This window comes from Vidua chalybeata, chromosome Z (genome assembly GCF_026979565.1).
Source record: "Vidua chalybeata isolate OUT-0048 chromosome Z, bVidCha1 merged haplotype, whole genome shotgun sequence".
NCBI classification, from domain to species: domain Eukaryota; kingdom Metazoa; phylum Chordata; class Aves; order Passeriformes; family Viduidae; genus Vidua; species Vidua chalybeata.
Genome location: NC_071570.1, coordinates 33395501 through 33415385, shown reverse-complemented (window position 1 = coordinate 33415385; position 19885 = coordinate 33395501). Strand labels below are relative to the sequence as shown.

At 40.0% G+C, this 19885-nt stretch overlaps 1 protein-coding gene across 3 annotated transcripts in view; it reads right to left on the bottom strand.

The window, feature by feature from the left end:
* PLPP1 (phospholipid phosphatase 1) overlaps nucleotides 1–19576 on the bottom strand; it is a 63948-nt gene extending 44372 nt beyond the window's left edge. Inside the window, exons 1-2 of one of the 3 annotated variants that reach the window (XM_053968897.1) lie at nucleotides 19421–19576; nucleotides 3433–3587 (exon numbers count right to left, since the gene is read on the bottom strand). In XM_053968897.1, the coding sequence (XP_053824872.1) occupies nucleotides 3433–3587; nucleotides 19421–19478 (213 nt within the window). In that variant the 5' untranslated portion in view covers nucleotides 19479–19576. The remainder of the gene's footprint in view (nucleotides 1–3432; nucleotides 3588–19420) is intronic. The other 2 variants (XM_053968900.1, XM_053968899.1) reach the window with 2 other exon arrangements.
* Between the last annotated feature and the right edge of the window lie 309 nt (nucleotides 19577–19885).

Genomic DNA, 19885 nt, shown 5'->3' with positions numbered 1-19885 from the left:
CTACATCATTCCTCATGTAATAGAAACCTACCAGTGGCTTGTGAGCCTTCAGCTCTCAGACAGAATTGTCAAGCAAAGCCTTGGCAGGGAACAGACAGAAATCCTAGAACAAGGAGTAGACAAAACTCAAAAACTCTCAGGTTGTTCTGTTGCTCTGGTGAGAAGAATGTCTTTTTTAAAGAGAGGTTTTCCTTACTCTGTGCTTCTCCCTCCCACCATGTCACCTAGCCCTGGAGCTAAGGCAAGCTGCATGAGTGTCACTAAAGGTAGCAGTCTGAAGGAACAAGGTAACTGGAGGAAAAAAAAAAATCAGTTTGGACATGAAGTTATCAGAAAAGCCAAACTGAACAGGACACCTACAAATATACATGGTTGGAACCTCACTGAAAGAGAAAAGATATTGACATTAATTTGTCATTTACACTTGAAAAAGTTGGTCTCATGCAGGCAACTGAAGACCAAAAATGCCAGACCAAGTACATTTCCAAATGTTCCTAGAATTGAAAGCCGTGGACAATGCCTAGTCATGGCTTTTAAATTACACAGAATTACTATCTATATCTAAAAGACTTGGTAAGATAGAAGTATCAAAAAGATCTTCTGGGGTTCCTTAAATGTCAGATCTAATGAATGTGCGCTATTCTAGACACTGGCCTAAGCCATCTAGAGAGATTCAGACTACTACCAAGACTTGTTTGACCCTAAATCTCAAAAGATTCTAATACAAAAATTGTGGTTCCCATCCAGAAAAAGAACAATTTGGAAAGCTGAGAATCATCATATTAAGAAGTGGCACTTGGAAAAGAATAAACATTAATTTCTCAGACATTTTATTTCCTGATAAAAGGTGGCAATGGCAACAGAAATGGTTCAGGCTACAAATAGAATTATGATTCATAAGAGTATTTATTTACTTTTTAAGATTCCTGAGTTTCTAGCACCTCTTGTAAATCTTCATAAAATGTCATAAAAACAAATTCATGTTCATGCAACCTAGTTTCTTTTATGTACAAGAGACTTAATAAATATAATTAATAATATTAATAAAATATCTATGTATGTTTGGGTTTTTTGGGGTTGAATTTTTTTCTCTTTGAAGTTATTTTATATTCCATTACAGGCCTACCCCAACAAAACCTTTTAGTATTATAATTATTATTATACAGCAAGATATTCAGGCCATTTCTTATTACATTCTGAAGACAAGCAGGCCCATCATGCAACAAGGGCATATGCCTAAAAACAGTCCTACCACTCAGGAAAGAGTATAATGTTTTATGTAGTCTGATTAGAGAAGAAAAATCTGTACAGAAGTGTAATTTATCAACTCTAGATGAAATTTTTGTCATCAATTCCTTCATTGAGGATTCTATCCCTTTCAGTAAAGTCTCATGTCAGAACAACAATTTTCACTAGGTGTGGGTAATCAGAGTTATTGCCCAGAAGTCTTTCATGAGTGAGCTGTGTTCCTGTTGCAGGTATTGAATCTGGAACACACTACTTCCAAAAACTTAAGCCGCCTTAGAAAAAGTCTCAAGCCTCTAATGAGTCAGACCAAAACAAAAAATATTCTGAATTCAGATTCCCAGACAGATCAACTTTCCCTGTCCATTTTGAATAAAGGCAATCTTAAAGAGAGAAACCATTCAACTGGAACCCACTTTCAATTCAGAGAGTTGTAATATTCCATGTCTCATACTCCCTAGCTGTACAGCTTACTCTAGCCCTTAGTTTTCAGCAGCTATGGAAAAATTTTCACCTCTTTCATGAGGCTAAAGAGCTCTGTACATCTGAAACTGAGATTAAGATAGCCAGATGAACATGTTAACTATACCAAACAGTTGCTTTAAGGTTTGGGAAACATTCAGACTGAAAAGCAAATGACCTGGTTAGACTGTACAGTAACAACTGTAAATGCCCTAGAACTTTTTTTTTTAAAACCTCTCCTCATGGAGACTAGAAGTGGTTGTTCCAATTATAAACTCCAGCCTCCTGCACAAAAACAAGCAATGAAAATCCACAGTGTAACTCCTATAAAAGTATAATAGCAGAAAAATATCAGAATAGACTGGAATTACTGACATCTCATTTTAAGCTGTAACTTACACTACAAAGGTATCTAAAATTATAATAGTCCATACCACTCTTTAAATGTGTAGACTTTCATGTGCATTACCTCTAAGTCAGACGTTTCTCCATGGCTTTAGAGCCAGGAAAAAACACACCCTCCACTGACTTTATATTTACCTTCAAATGTAAAAATGAATGATAATTAAAAAAATCAAGCAATTCAACAGATTATTGAACTGCAGCTAGAACATTTCTTTAGAAGTCTAAAAGTGCACAGAGGTGCAATTGTTAGTTCACCTGTACCCATATCAACCAAGGTACACAGGAAATCTATTGGAAAATAAATTTTCCCAAAGGTGTGCTAAAGATATATGTACTTGTCGAAGTGACAAACTTTCCTTAAAAGTGAAACTATACTAGTGATTACTTGTTGAATCAACTTCCTATTTATTGCACAGGTCTAATGGAAGCTTTAATGAATAAGCACTAATGGGAAAACCAGAGTAAGGCATGTAGAAGTTCTGCATGCTCATTTGTTTTAAATTATTGTCTTCCATCCGTAAACCACTTCATATACTTCTTACTGATTAATGCATTGTATACATTTATCAGATAATAAAATATCATCTTTCACATGGCTTGATCAAGTACTGCAGGGACAAATACAATGTAGCTTCAGCTTCAAGATTATTCTGCACTGTTAAATTTTGACTCTCCAAATCAGCTCAAACCTTACTAAAAACTGGGATACAAGCAGCTTAAAATATTGTTAGAAAAACCTACTGAAGAATGAAATTGTTCTTTGTCAAAATCATGTGGTCTTTAAAACACTGAGCCTCTTTTCTACAAGCAATTAGATTTTCAGTCTCTGTATCCCATTTTATCCCACTCTTCTTTAACAAGTAATCGCATTACTTTCAAGCTTTGAAAAAGCTTCTGAGTCAAAATTAGGCTTATTTTTGTAGAAAGTACATGGTAGCAACAGTTACCAGTTATAGGTGTGTGCACTGCATTACAATGCCAAGTTTTAACATCAGAAGTGTTTAAATTAGCAGACTAACCCATTCTGAACAAGAGATGTAATCATTTCATAACATTTTGGAAGACATTTTTCCTCTCTAGTGATAAAAGCCTAGTCTAAATACACTTTTTTCTGCTCATAAAACAAATGAAATTAGAAATTAGAGATGAATTCCAGATTTTCTGTGCAAACAGTATCAACAGCACCTTTAACATGCATATGACTATATATATGGGATTTTGCCTATATAGACTTGTCTTCAACTCATTTACAATGCTGAGCTCTTGGAAATCATACATTTTACTCCCATCACCAAAGCTCCCTATATATTAGCTACTTACAGAGAAAATGGGCAGGGTGAACCCCACTGTGTAGAGGACAGTGGATGTGATGGTACTGTCATGGAACGGATACTTGATGCTGTCATCATTACAGAAAAAGCCTCTCTGATACGGTTTTATTTTGGCCAAGTTTAGAACACCAAGGGGTAAGCCAGCTGTTGGGGGAAGGAAAACAAAAAACAAAAACAAGAAATACATGTGGTTAAATTAAAAAAAAAACCGTTTCTAATCATGCATGGAGGAAGCTACCAAACATGCATAACTCAAATTTCCTAAGTATCATGCAATGCACACACTTACCTAATTCTGTTTATAGACATTTCTCTTTCAGAACACTACCTCAGAAGGGCTCTGAGGTTACCCATCAGGTAAAGATGTTAAAAAATATACAAAGTTCAAAGTCTTCCATCCATGAGGTCAGTTGCCACAAAACCACACTGAACCAAGATTACATTCAAGAAAAAGCCTTTGCCCCTCACATGACTAAACAGTTATTAAGGGCAGGCAGCCTTTTGTCCCTCCTCCCTCTTCCACTACCCCATGACCTCAGCTTGTATCTGATTTTCCAGCCTTGTTCTATGCACTATAATGTGGTCAGTATTTACAGATAAGACAAAGAATAGACACAGGTTTTGTCATGGTTAGGGAGTTAAAAATTTCATGCAAGTAGTTTTCATGCAGGTAATGGGAACAAAAGAGCAGGGACACTAATGGACACTTTGAATGGATTGCATCTCCAGGCAATGAGATTATACCTTGAGATTGCATTTACACCGCTTTTGTACACTTTGGAAGATTTCTGCATGAAAATATACAAGTTATTAATATCACAGCTGAGACCTGAGTACAAATTCTAGCTCTCCGAATTTATACACTGTGATGTATTACCAATTCCCTCTCTCACAAATTAACTTGCATTATACTGATAGTCATGCAAGAGAAGCCATCAAAACTTCTGATAATTATATTCAGGTCTAACTTATTTCTGATAAGAACCACGTGCCAGGTAATACACATTTACAAGAGCAATAACCTCAGGAAATCCAACTTTCTTTTTATTTTACTTCCTCATAAAATCTAAGGTCGGAAAGGACCTCCCATATCATCAAGTCCAGCTTTTAACCAAATAACGCCATGCCCACTTTCTCCCTTTCTTTTGATCAACTGAGTAAGCAATAGATTAAAGTGGGTAAATTACATAATGCTAAATTCCCAAACAAAACAAAAAGTAAATTTTGTTTTAAAACATGATAAAAATGGGCAAATAAATGTATTTTCCCCAAAATCCATAAAATATGCAATTCTCCAAATCTACATTCTATATGTAAGTTAGAGGGTGAGTGCCATTACTGAAACAAAAAAGACTACTCAGTATATAAACAACCTGCTGTACTGAGAACAAAAAAACATCTCAAAGAATTTAACATGATGAGTGATTCCTTTGATTTCTGGTGACACCTGTTGACTACCAGGTAAGTAGCTTAAAGGTGATTAAAGTACACTTATTGCTATATACTTCATTAGAAGAAAAGACATCAAGAGTGAAACAGTAGGAATACAGTGATAAATCTGGGCCCCTTCTTTGGGCTGCTGAGTTGCAGTGCAAAGGCTTGTGAAGTGCATATTGAAACTGTACATGGTTGGTAGCACCCCAGCTTTCAACTCCTCTTCCTCAAAAGGAAAGAGATGCAGAATATTTAAAATCCTCTTATGGAGCAGGGGGAAATTTTTTTCACAAATAATCTGAAACATGAAAACTGTCCACATTACTGATGCTTAACATCCCATATAGAAAAAGTGAACCAAAATACAAATGGCATTAATCTTATTCAACTTCAAGCACAAAGTTTTTCATTATGCAGCATGGTATACCATTGAATCAACTATTATCTCAAAGGTCTCTCTCCTTCCTTCTGCTTTAATAACTGAGAAAAGAGAGGAAGCTTGACCACACACAAGTGGCAGACAGAAGCAGATGAAACAGAATTGCAGCCCTTCAAATATGAAGGGAGCTACACTGAAGAACTCAGAAAGTTCACTCTGACCACACGGATTGCTGTATGTCTGCATGCCTGGAGCCAAGTTTCAGCTCCTCTCAAGGCCATGGCAAGATTCCACTAACATAATGTAGAGTCCATGCTTCCTGTCTTTACCTCTGCTGCTGCATACCAAGCAGGATGATGGAGTGGTAATCCCATTACATGTTTGATACAATCATATCTTCTCAAACAGGTTGCCAGATTTTCACATATGGAAATATCACATGTTCATGATTAACTTAAGCAGCAGCTTGTGTTTTGCATAAGTGGACTACTTCACAGACATAAATACCTGTCTTCCACAAAAAGCTGCTACAATCTAATATCAAGAACTATAACACATAATGAACTTTTGACCTGGGAAGGGGGGAAAATGAAAAGCAGCAAATAAAGGTGTCAGATGAGAATAGTTTCAAAGTTACTGCAAAAATCATCTGTATCACCTACATTAAAAGAATACAAAAAAACCTCAAAGTTGGTTACACATCTCACACTAACTGCCCATTTCCATTTTTTTCATTACTGTTAAATTCTTACTGCAATCTGAATGATGCACTGTTTTCCAATAGCGGACTGGAAGATTTTTTGAAGTGGTATTCAGTTAATCATTAACCTATCCCAAACAGTGGCAACATTTTTATTGTTGCTCATTCTACAGGGAGAGAAGACTACACGTAGTACATGTAAGCAAATAGTCCCGAACTTTTCATTGTAGGCAGAAAAAAACCCCACCACTAATGAACAAACCAGGCCAGTACTGCCATCAGAGGTGCCAAGCATCTCCATGACCTTTAAGCAGGCTGAACTTCTGAAGAATGTACTTATGTTCAGTCGCATTAGCTTCTACAAACTGGAGCAAAGAGTGACCAAGATCTCATGCAAGATCACCAGCATAAAAGGCAATCCTGTAGATTGTAGAGCAGTTCTCACGCCTTATCCTCTGCTCAGTAAAAATTCTTTTCCTTTATACCTAGCCAGTACCAGCAGTAACCTCAAAGTGCTCTTCTGAACCAAGTAGCTTTATACCTTAAGGGCTCATAATGGCTTAGCTGTTATTCATACCCTATAAAGGATGACCTTCAGCTGTAAAAAGACTATTACCTGAAGTCACCATAATTCAGACTGGAACATATTAGAATTGGATTTCATCTACTTTCTGGTAAAAATTGTGCAGTTTATCTTGTCAAGAACTAGTGACTAACAGATTCCGGGCTGTATTGCTAGGTAGTAGCAAGAAACAGACAGCAGTCCTCTGACCCTTCTCTCCCCTCTAATTATAAAGAGAAAACAACCTGGTCACTCCAGTGCTGCGTGACTTAAGAAAGAAGAAAGGACAGACTTCTACAATGCTCACACAAATAGATTCTAGCTAACCACAGACCAGGCTGGATGGGGCTTGGAGCTACCTAGTCAAGTGGAAGGTGTTCCTGCCCATGGCAGGCGTATTGAAAGGAGATAATCTTTAAGATCACCTCCATCCAAAATATCCTATGATTTTATAACCCTGAAAGCTACAGATGTAGTAACAAAGTTGAACAGGAAAAGAGACTCCAAAGATTTGAAGTCTTTGCCTATGAAAGAAAGGTAAACAAGTTTCATACATATGAATTAGCAAAAAAAAAAAAAAAACCACATAGTAAAGAGGGAGACAAAGGTGAGAACAATGTTTGAATTATTTAGCAGGGATTGCAGGTATGGGAACAGCCTCTAAGTTTTGGGCTAGAACGGTAAGAACAGGACAACACACATTTGTCCAGTTACATGAGGTATATATACTGAGTTCACAAGGAGTTTCCAGCTCTAATTTGTAGGTCCAAGACAGTTGCAGTGTAGTTGCCACTGACAGCTTACAGAAATTCACAGTAATATACAAAGCCTCCAGGAACTATTTGATCACATCTGACTGGATGACATAGCATGACAACTGCCTGTAAGAAGGGAAGGAAGGGAGGTCCAGGCTAGGAGAATAGGGTGGAAGTCCATGTGAGAATGGTCCTCTGCCCACAGAAAAAGAATGTTAAAAATAAAATACCAGTACCCAAGGGGAGAAAGTGATTTTTTTTTTTCCAAAGGAAATCTGCTTAATCAAAAAATGTTGATTTATTATGATTTTTAGTGGGGTTTTTTTAAGACTAAACAAAAATAAATTAAATTTCATAGTTTATCCTACAAATGGAAGTGATGAGTACCAATCCATCATCTTTTTATAATGTGTGTAACACTGCACTACTGATCTGATCTATTTATCACGCTTGTAATTTTAGAGTTAGGTGCTTAAGCTTGGAGTCAGATTTTGAAGACTTCCAGGTGTCCATATAGCTTTGGCAGCAAGCTGCCTGTTTTTCTTAAACAGGAGAAAAGCATTTAGAGCCCAATTAGTGTCTTTTACAACAGTTGCCATAAATATTTAAGATCAGCAAAGAATATTATTGTTTTATGTCTAAAAGGAAAGAAATTCTCAAAGTTTTACCATTTCAACGATACTGTACTACCTAGTTCTCAACCAGATGCAGCGCTCACAAAATTTGGCTCAGCCTTCAAGAGGAACCCAAGACAACCTAGACTGTCCTGTCCTTCTCCCACCTCTGGCCATCCCCCACTGCCCCTTTCTTGCCTTGGCATTAGTTTTCACATCAGCATGTCCAAAAAGACAAGCCCATGCCCACACAACACTTTTTACAGAGCCACTTGCTCATCTGGCCAATTATATTACTCTAAGAGCTGGCTTAATGGATAGAGTGAGAGCATGTAGCCAAAGATGCGGAATCAAGGACAAGGACAGACTGGGACACATCAGCTCCAGCACCTTACGAAACTGCATCTTGATCAGTGGTGCATTCTTCCCCACAATTTTAACAGTACAAAGGAATGCACTGTATTTTGTAAACACAGGTTAATTAACTCATTTGGCCTCCTTATCTGTGCAAGTGACTGAATCTCCACTTGAGGTTCTGTGCAAACTCACACTGAATTGCTGTTTCAAGTCCCCCAAGGCAATATTACTCTATACTCCTATCCGGTCCTCAATCAGGAAGTTTTCTTCAACAAAGCAAATTAATATCTAGAAACTTGGAGAAAGGCAGTTACCCCTAAGGGATACTACAGCAAATGAGAACATTCCAGCTTGATTATTAACCAAAGTGTTTTCTTCATGCTGCAATGAACTCACAACTAAGTGTTAATTAAGAGAACCTGTACTGGACTAACATGAGACTGAGAAGAGTTTTTATGTTTCTCTACACTTACCCTGAAAAATATGATCAGTACATTCTGCACTTGATATACTGACAAAGCCAGCTTCAGGTTTTGTAAAAAATTTCACAGTTTATAGTTTAGTTAGGGAGTGCCAAAAAACAGTTCTAGCTGTACCAGAGAAACCACAAAACACATGAAATTATATCCTCAAAACAGATGAGCTACTTTTTACAGCTTACATTCTTATTAGACAGATGATACTGTTAATAACCCCACAGAGTCATTTCAAGCTAAATCTATACAGCTGTTAATTGCTACCAAGAGCAAGAGAGAATTTAAGTTCTCCTACTCTTACACATGTATTTTTGCTTTTATTTTCAGGCAGGACAACCATGTTGTCTTCACTCTTCATTTTTCAGTGTATAGTGATGTAAGGAAGTAGGCAAGAGATTTAAAGAAACTCAGATCAACTTCATGCTTATGAAGAGAGTTTGGAAACATCTGTAAAAGTTACTGCTCTCTGCAGAAAAGGAGACAGGCTGAAATTCTTTTTCTATGAACAGTCAAGAGAAGGAATCAACACCTTTTAAAACAGGAGGTTCTGGAAACACAAAAAACTACCAAGAGGAAGAAGAAATTAAAATAATGAGAAAACATTTAGACTTTTGATAACTAGAGATAAGGAGTGTACAAGAGAAAAATCAGTGCACTATTTATTTGCAGTAGCTGAGACAGGGTAGCCCACAACTTACCTCCTAGCCACTTTAAAGAACTTTATCTTACTTTTCTACGCTAAGGAATGTGAAGTATTTCTAATACCAGCAAACTGATTGTTCTGATAATGCCAGAAGCTGTGATAGGCTTCAGTAAACAGGATATATGTGTTTAAATGCATGAACAACATTCTAATCTCTCCTACAATTCTACTTGCATCTTTATGCTACATACATTTTTATTTGTCCTCGGATCTATGACTTGGCCAGCAGAGAAGCCAGATCAGCAATTGAGCAAGTTCCTTGCCACTTTTTGTTACACCAGGCAAGGATGATGGAGGCAGGAAGCAAAGGAAACCTTCCTCTGAGCTTGAACAGCCTCAACACAAGCAATTTCTAGTCCAGTCATTTACTAAGACGGAACTACATCATATTCCAGTTTCTCTGCATTCAACAGAGTCTACTGCATGTGAGCACTAGTTCAGTTATCTATAGTCCAAATTAATTAGAACAGGTCAAAACTCTTGTTTAAAAACATTAGCATGGACAAGTGTATTCTCCCTTATATCTACATTTCAATTTTAAAAATTGACTTTTACAAGCACTAAAAAAGGTTTCTCTAAAACCCATGCAACTGTCTCTCCTGTGAGCACTTAGAGAAGTATAAATGCAAATTTAAAAATGCAGAAACAAGACAGTAATATATTCTATCCTGCTCTATTACTTAGCAAAACATACACCAGGACAAGTGAGCCAACTGCAGGTTGCAAGCAAAGACTGTGCCCTGGGCTCTGTTCTGGAGAGGGGGAAGAGGAGGCTGAAGCTGGCCCAGGGATGGACACCATCCTAGAGGTCATTAGCAGTTCATCCAGTTGGCTGAGGCTAACTGCCTCATTACTGACGGACCTGAAAACATTGAAGACCCCAGACTAACAGCTAAAAGACACTGTGGGGGCAGAGGCAGAGATGGATAGAACAGGAGAGATCAGCAGTTTTTTGCACTGCAGTGCTGCTCAAGGGGTTAGTTAGTTATGGGAAGAATCCAGCTGGCTGTAGCCAGAGTAAAGGGTGACTTCTCCCACTATAACCCCTCCTGTGTAGGGGAAATGAAATATTTCCTCACTGCTTGCATTATGTACTCAGCATCAAATTCAGTTAAAGGCTTTCATGGTACTGTATGGAGAATTAAAAACAATGTACATGCCCCTAAAGATGTAGATTTCTGCACACAATCTACCTAAATCACAGACCTTACAGGGCAGGACAGCAACACAAAGAAACAGAACTGTCAAGGTCAGTTGGTCGGCAAGACAGGGAGGGATTTGCTTTTTTTTTAATGTAGGTGACACTAACTCTGAATGTCATTCAAGACTACTTCTCTTTTAAACATCAGAAGTTGTAACTATTTTCCCATTTTCATCTTTGTTTTGTGGGAGTGCACAACAGGAGGCTTTCAGAGTATTTCAGCTATAACTACACACCCTAACTTGAAATACCATTCAGTCCCTAGAAATATAATAGGCAATTAGTTGTCAGGAACGTAAAAGCTCATTTTCCAATGAATCCTACAAGCATAACAGTATTTTATTTAAACAGTCTTTAACAAAGTCAGCAGTGCTACAGAGGGACTCAGAATTTCCATGACATTGTACACCCTGTCATACACCACAACGTCACTTTACACTGCACACACTGCTGCATGCCACCACATCTAAGAGAACAGAACTTTGTTTTCATGTGAGACTGAAGTCTATAGTGTCTAATGGTACACTGTAAGAACAAACTCTATAAAAAGAAAAAAAATCTAAACAGATTTTAAAGGGAAAAGAGAACATACCCCATATATTCTTGAGCTATCAGAGCAGTTTGTTTTGTAATGACTCAGGAGACTGCCCCTAAAGTCCATTACTTGAGAATCTGGCAAAAATATTTATACAACATTGCTCTTCACACTTGAGTACAATGAATAATGCCAGAGCATAGAAAGTTTTACAGTACATATAATAGACCAGGTGCTGCTTTCCATTTGTTGTAGAAGTTACCAGCATTAGACTTGTAATCTCAGTTTCTATGTATTAAGGTATATAATTTTCTAGTGTTGATGATTGGACTCTTACATTTAAAGAAGAGATGGGAAGAATGAAAAGAGTCTACTTGCAGAAATAATGACCTGACTTCCATTCCCAGGATCTCCACTAGTGCTAGACCTAGTCATCACACTGGCTTGGAGTATTGTAGCTGAATACTAGTGCTGCACTGTAGGCTTACCTAAGAACATAAAATTGAAGCCCAGTTTCCACAAGTCAGCAAAAACTACAAAAAACTCACTCAATGGAACACCAAGGAAAGCAGACACTAAGTAAAATAATGACAAAGATGATTTTTGGAATTTAACAGAGAATAGTTTCTATTTGACAGGCTCGATCTTACTGTCTGCCTTCTGTACCCCTTAAGGGCCATTAGCTTGCTGCATATGAGAAGTTTTCTGGTTATAATTAGCAGTTTATTCTCTCAGGTCTCTCTACCACCAGTTTCCAAACCACCCCTTCAGCTTAAGATAAGCACAGTTCACTGCCCTTCCATGCTTCAAAACAAGGCAGACAAATTTAGACATATTCATTTTCCTTACCATCCCAGTACTCCAGTTTCAGAAAATATTGCACCTATTGCTTAGTTTCAGTGGCTTAGTAACCTAAGACTTCTTGGCAATAAGAGAACTAAGTTAAATGGACAAAAATGCACTAGTATTAATTTGAGGTAAAAATGTCCCTGTATTCTAAGAGAGGCAGAAGTCACCTGAGGTGCTAAAATTTGATATGTAATTCCTTCTACACTAAGGCAAAAACTGAGCATAATTCCTGTTTGGTAGTTTTCTCCTTTCCTAGGAAAGGGATCACAAAACATTGTGACCCTTCTTCCAAACCAAGGATGGCTAAGTAACAAACTGAAGCTACCTTATGAGACCCCACACAGCTCCTCTGAAACTTGCTTATTTAGCAGAGGTAGAAAGAAGAGAGGAGGCACTAAAATCTAGGCTATGTCTAGAAAATCTTGTCGTGTACTCAGCAGCACCACAGAAATAACAGTGTACTGATATGGCTCATCCATACCTTTTGTTTCATTTAGCAGCATCTGGTGGATAGACATTCCAAGATAGGTGTCCTGATCTGACACACCTGTATTTTCTAATCTAAAATTTTAAAAATCCTTCATTTTCCTATTGCCAAATATCAAGACACCACGTGAAAGAGAGATGCCAAAATTGAGCTGAAGTACAATACAAGTCAAACTGAAGTGCCTTCCCAAACTTCTGAGTCAGACCACTTCTTGGTCACAGCTTCTTAAAGATGAATTAGTAAAGTCCATAACAGAGCAAAAGCAGTCTGTTCTTGTAACTCAATATGGTAACAGAAAAAGTGTTTCATAAGTGCACTAGAAAGTTTAAACATTATCTTTCTATATTACAATTTGTTAAAGATGTTTATTTGGGTCAATTTTTGTCTTACATACAAATAAACAGTCTTGATTTTAACAGCTCTATCTGACTGTAGAAGAAGGATGAATGGACCAGAGAATATGGCAAAAGTAGAGCCAAAACCACAACACAGGTTTATCAATAGACAGTTTTGGTTCTGTACCTTTAAGATCAGTCTCATAACTTGAAAAATGAAAATTCATTGTAGAAAGTGGGTCAAGTCATTAGCAGTCAATTGTTAAACAAGAAGAGACAGGCATCAGATCCTTAATATAAGTAGGACAATTTTTTTTAGTTTTAAAATTGCAGGATTGAACTATTCTGGCTGGTAAATTGATTATAAGTCTACTCACTGACAGGACTGAGAAATTTATTGTTACAGCTGAAGTGACTATCTGTTTTAGTGGAGGATGTCCCTATCCATGACGGGGGGCTGGAACTATATGGTCTTTAAGGTCCATTCCAACACATTCTATCATTGCATGACTAGTGTTTCCAGACGTAGTGGCAATAACATGGATTAAAAAACAAACAAACAAACAAACAAAACCATATCAGTTTCAGAAAGGATCCTAACGAAATCTTGCTTCTTCAAAATAGCTTTAAATTATTTTAATTCTTGTCATAAAACTAGCTGTTTCCTAGTCATCCATTATCTGGATTTCTAGTGTCTGTAGATTTTTCAGTTGTTTTCAATCAACTATTTTACCTGAATAAAACCTAAGAATTATGAGCTTCTTTTGCAGCACAGGGGATAAGGAAGAGAAGCACCCCCACCAAACCAAGCAGATATAGCAATAAATCAAGCTCATTTTAAAGCCATATTTCTCTGTGTGGCATGTCTTGCCAATAGATTTCTATGCAATTCTGTTCAGCACTTTTTTCTCTTTTCCTCCATCCAAGGTGAGTTTGTTTTAATTCTCCTGGACTAATTCTGGAAAGAGGATTATAAATTGTCGGGGATAGTAAATCCGAGTCAGTTGGCATACTACAAGGCTCAAGTTCTCTTCTCATTGGGTACTTCCAAGAGTCAGGTCACCTCTTTGTGTTACCTGCCTTCCACTGCTGCAACACAGTCACAGATAGAGGATTACCACAGCTTAATCCCCTCATCAGCATCTAGTCAGCAACAGTGCTCCTACATAAAACTATGCAGTAGCAGGCAACCAGTAATCAGCTCTTTATTTCTCCTACCAGGGCTGTGATTGTGCAGCCTTCAAACCAAGCTGCTTTCAGTCAGTATCAGTTTATACTGCCTAACCCTTTAAAACCAGGAGGCATGTTACATCAGCTCAGTACAGCATAATTCACCCATTGCTGTAAAAAAGTAAATGCAAGAACTGCTGGTTTTTTGTCAGAAGTTATTACAAAACACACAACAGCAAAAGCTGGCAGAATATGAATCTGACTTTGAATAGTGTTCATTAACTAACTGATCTCTTACGTAAAGTTTTTCTGCAGGCTTCTGATCAAGAGGGAGCAAGTCTCTGATAAAGCATCTTTCTTTATGTTGCAGAAAATAAAAAAATACTGTTGCAAAGAAGAAAGAATTAGGAGAGGAAAGATTTTCCCAGTTTCAGGTAACAAGTATGTCTCCAATTAACTGAGTGTCAACCTAATAAATACCACGTCATGATACCTGGTGGATAGTGTCACAGAAAGCAAACTGCTCTTTCACATGTACCTGTTACAGCTTTACAACGTATTCATGCACTAGAAAAAGTATTTAGCACCTACATGATGTGGAAAATAAGAACAGTGACACATATGTCAGTGAGTCACAAATAATAGCGGAGGAGGTTTTATTTGAACTAGGGCAATCAGGAAGTGCTAACCCACATAGAAGGAACCTTCCCTGATTGCACAGCCATACTTTAATTGTCACCGAGACTGCAGCCTTCAGCGGCAGCGCAAATAAACACTCCTAAGAGAGAAGAACAGCACTGAATGCAAAATACTGTGCAGGGTGGTCCAGCCATCTCACCCCCACGGGTAACACCCTGCAAAAGCAAACTCACTGTGTCCTGTACACATGCATCTGCTGTTTAGCATGTTGTCATGTATCACAAAACATTCCAGCAGTCTTTAAACAGCAAGCTGAAAGCAATGTGAGTGTTTACTACTTCTGGATTCAGCTGTCCTTCTGTTTGGAAGGACTTTAAGTCCTTCTCTTACTCAGAAGTAGTTTCATGAAAAAAAAATAATCATCATCATAATGTATAAATAAGACTGTCAGTCTCACCTTCCCCACAGACACAGGGTAGGACATGGAGAGGAAGAAAAAAGACTAAATGTCACATCTTTCAATAAATCTGTCTAAATCCCAGACACAGACACACACAAAAATCACAGGATAGCTCTTTTTTCCCTTCCCTTTCTTTTGGAGAACTTATGCTGGGAAAGTTGAAACCACAACAAAATGTCTTGACTGAACCAGAAGCAAGTAAGTCAGACACGCAAACATAACTATATTCCACAGCAGTTTTAAGTTTAAGTAATTATTTACTATTTCCAATATATTGCAGAAAAGTGAATAGAGCACCAAGGGTTTCATTCTTTAGAAGGCTTCAGTTTTTCTAATCTTGGGTTGGATGTACTCTTGCATTACACCAGCAATCCCATATTGACAAGTACACTCCCCAATTACTTATTATTATAAGTAATAAGCTTGTCAGCAATTGCATAGTCAGACAAGGGACTAAAGAAATACAGTTGTCTTGTATTGCACCCCAGCACTCGTTAGGCATGAATTCCAACAAGTACAGACCAGATGAAAGTCATCCCAGAGCTGTGACAGAAAGTGTGTTCCTTATCGCTCAGGTCACCTCTGCAGAGCTTCCTTTAATCTTTGTCTTTGTGAGAGTCTGATCTAAAGATAAATGTATTTAGCAGTTCTTCCACTGATTGCAAGAATATTGCCATGTGTTTCCCAACTTTGTTCTTTTAAGTGTTGTTTACCTGCCTTAATGAAAAAGGAACCTGATCTGCAATCAAACAATAGACCTGTAAGAGTGGCACAGAGCGTATATATGTGTATATATATATAGTGCCTAATGAAAACGCCAGTTACAAGCTAACTAATTAAGCTGATCTAATAAGCTGTCATTTTTTGCATGACAGTTTGGAATGTAATAAACCATAAGAACCAAGCCTCAGTATCTATCTGTGAAAAATGGTTTTACTACTGTCTAGAATGCCAGTCTCTGTCAATCTCCATCCTATATAAAATGTCAATCAGAAAACCTAGGAGAGTCAAGTAACAGAAGTATGAGGGAGAAAGAAATCCTGCAGTCCAAGCCACTCATGCTTTCCAGTGCCAGAAGCAGCTGAACACTGTCCACTGGAGCATGAGGAGTACGGAAGGTGCTGCCTACAGCACTGCAGAGCTGCATGCGGACATGCAGCAGACACACACACACCCCCTGCACTGCAGATGAGCACACATGGAATGCAGATACAGCCTCCTCACACTATTTGAGAACAGCTACTGCAGAAACCTGCAGCTTTTGCTTTTTTTAGATTGCAGAATACAAAGCTAATTTAATGCTGAAATACCAGTGTTATTTTTAGAAGAAGAGAATTATCATGCTGATAAGAGGGAAGGAGTTATTTTCTCAGGGCACCAAAGACAGCTTTCCCTGAATTCTCTCTCCTTTAGTGGGTAAAAAGGCAGATGAGAGAGAGCTCTTTCTTAAGGATAATTAAAAGAAACTTAGATGCAAGTTTCAAGCAACTAAATTGGGCTAATTTTCAAGATGTTTTTACCTCCTACTTTTTTCCCCCCTCTCCCTACCTCCTCTTCTTTGATGTCTTTCTTATTCTCTTACCTCAGCTCCATCTTAAGCATGCCACATCTTTCAATAAATCTGTCTAAATCCCAGACACAGACACACACAAAAATCACAGGATAGCTCTTTGCTCCCTTCCCTTTCTTTTGGAGAACTTATGCTGGGAAAGTTGAAACCACACCAAAATGGCTTGACTAAACCAGGAGTAAGTAAGTCAGACACACAGTCAGAATCATGCACTTCCACTGCAGTGAGTTCATGGGTATGTCAGATCACTGCAACGTCAAGTGGGTACGCTCGGATATCACTTGGGCTTCAAGTGCAACATTACTGAGACAATTAAATTAATTCTTCTTCCCCATCTGCACTTACATTGGAGAAGGTATAAACAGGAAAAAAAGAGGAGAAAAAAGAAAAGCTCTATATTAAGTGACAAGAGTTACCCTGGGGATTCTGAGGATGCTGATACCCCTTTTTGTGGTAGCATGGGCTACCACACCAAGATTGAGGGCTCAGTCCTCAAGTGAAACTGGTCATCCTAGTTTTTAACCTTCAGTTCTGTTAGAGGTCTTGTAGTCTCTACAGTGGAGATACTAGCTATAATTTATCTATATGGGTAAGTCACTTTATCTGGGCAATTACCTCTGTCATTTGAGCAGATACCAAAGTGCATGGGCAGGGGGATGGGCAAGGGAAAAAATGAGAGTTAGTCTACAATCAACAGAAACTATTTTTTTTTTAGTAAAAAAAAATAAACAGCCCACTAGACACAGTGGGACATAAGACCTATGTTCTTCTAAGGGCCCGTCTCAGCCACATGAGAGTCAGGCAGAAGAAGAAGAGAACTTGTCCTACATCCAGTATCTTTCCCATTCTGCAAATGGAAAATCTTTTTATCTCAGCTGGAGTTTCACTGAAACCTGTAACTCAATGTATTTAAAGTTGCAGGTGTCAGGGAACTTCATATTATGCACTGCCTGCATTCTTCAGACTTTTCAGGAAGTAAACAAGCACAAGGGAAAATAAAAAGTCTGGCAACCTTCCAGCACACTGAGGCACCAGATAAGTGCATCTGTGATTCAAATGCTACACAGGGTGAGGGGAAGAGAAGGGAAAGGTGTGTAAACAGATATTACACTGCAGGGCAAGGTCAAGAACCTACCTTCCCAGGTAATGACTTGGGACAGGGAAACCCTCATCCTTTTAGGTGGATGGCCATTAAGTTATATGCTTCTGCAGTCTTAGTTTCAATATATTTTTCTTTCCTTGATTACTCAAGATTACTTACAATATACCCATATGCTCAATGCAGAACATTTGCATAAGCACAGTGCAAAATTTTTGTCTAACTATAAAAGATTTTGAAATTACAATTATCCAGACAGATAAAACTGCTTCAATTACCATAAAAACAGCATGAAAGTTTAAGCCTCACAAAAGCACTGTTTGATAAAACTCCCGATCTTAATAAAGATTGCTCCCAGTGGATTACATGGATCCACTATCATTTTGCAAAAGCTCTGTCTCCTGCAACATCACCTCAGAGCAATGTATCATTCATTGCAATTTTGCTTTTTAATGGCATTTAGCTACAAGGTACCATTGCTATTTGAAGCATCCAAATGTCATTATGCTTATACTGATGCTACAAACATCGGCCAAAAATTCAGCCAAGCAGAAAATCATGAGCTAGGCCTGAACATTATCCACTGAACATGACAAGAAAGTGCTTAGATTACTGAAGTACTGACATTATTTGCTTAAGAAGCAAGCATCCAAAATCAGCACTTCCTAAGACCAAGAAGTACATCTCCGGAGAGTAAAGACACTTCCCAGGCTCCCAATACTGAGAGGTGCCACTTCTTTATGAAGTGAAACTGCCCCTTTTCTGATCAGTAACTGACATTATTGCTCTTTACACTGTCTCATTACATAAAAGGAGACTTAATGCAAATTGGCAGGACATAAAATCGTTTCAATAGAGACTGAAATAGAATAAAGCAACACTGGGAAGCTAATATTTGGGCTGGCCGGGACAAGCATTGCAGCGCTGTGGCAGTGTGCTGTGGCTGTATCGGTTCAACCGCTGGCCATCACCGAGGCACCGCTTCTGCCCCGACACCCGCCTCTCCCTGCTACACACGGACACGAGGGCGCAGACACAGCGCTCTAATGAATACCTCACCTCGCTTCCAGCCTACAGCTACATCGGTCGTTCGGTGACACCGACACCGCATTCAGCTCAGCCTTACAGCGAATCCCTGCCCTGCTGCCAAGCACGGTCGTGCCTCTGCAGCACCCTGGATGTATGAGGCGTGTTTCCGTCATGACGGCTCCTTCCAGAACAGCTTCCCGACCCATCCTGAGATGTGTTTCCAGGGTGCAGGTATCTACCAGACAGCTACCTCTCCAGCACTGGCTTTTGCCACAACCGCTTTACATCCGACAGAGGTGGTTAGGGAAGGAAGAGTAAGGACATCAGAGAGAAGAGGGAGCTTCAGATGTCAGTGGATAAGCTGCAGCAGCTCCCTCCCCCCGGGGCTTTCCCTTCCCCTCCCGGCCCACGGCAGCGACCAGATCCTCCCGTGCGGGCGCGGAGCGGGAGGCGAGGGAGCGGGCGAGGGGCGGCACGCACGGCGGGGGCTGCGGGCCGGCAGGAGCCCCGCTCCGGGTGGTGCCGGCGCGGCGGGGAGGAGGAGGCGAGCATGCGATCAGTGCGGGGGGAGCGCGACGCCCCGGGGACGGCTCTCCCCGCTCCTCCGCGGCCCCCCAACCTACCCAGCAGCACGCAGAGCACGTCCAGCGCCACGAAGGGCAGCCGCGTCCTGTCAAACATGCTGGCGGCGCCCGGCGGCAGGCGCGGTGACAGCCTCGGCCCGAGAGCGCGGCGGAGGCGGCAAGGAGGGGCTCCAGGCGAGGCGCTCCGAGGTAACGGACCCCCGCGCTCCGGGCACCGCCGAGCAACCGCCGGCACCCGCACTGCGCTACTGCCGCCGCCGCGGCCCCCGCGCGCCTTTAAGGCCGGGCACGGGCGGCGGGGCAGGGCGGGAAGGGCGGGCGGCGGCGGCGCCTCGGACCGCCCTCAGTGACGCCCCGCCCGCCGCCGCCGCCGCCGCCGCGGCCTCGGCCCTCGCCCTCGCCCTCGCCGCCAATCGCGCCGCGCTACGCCCCGCGCGGCTCCGGAGCCGCGCAGCGCTCCAGCACCGACCGCGGCCCGGCCGAGCCCCGACGTACCCTCACCTG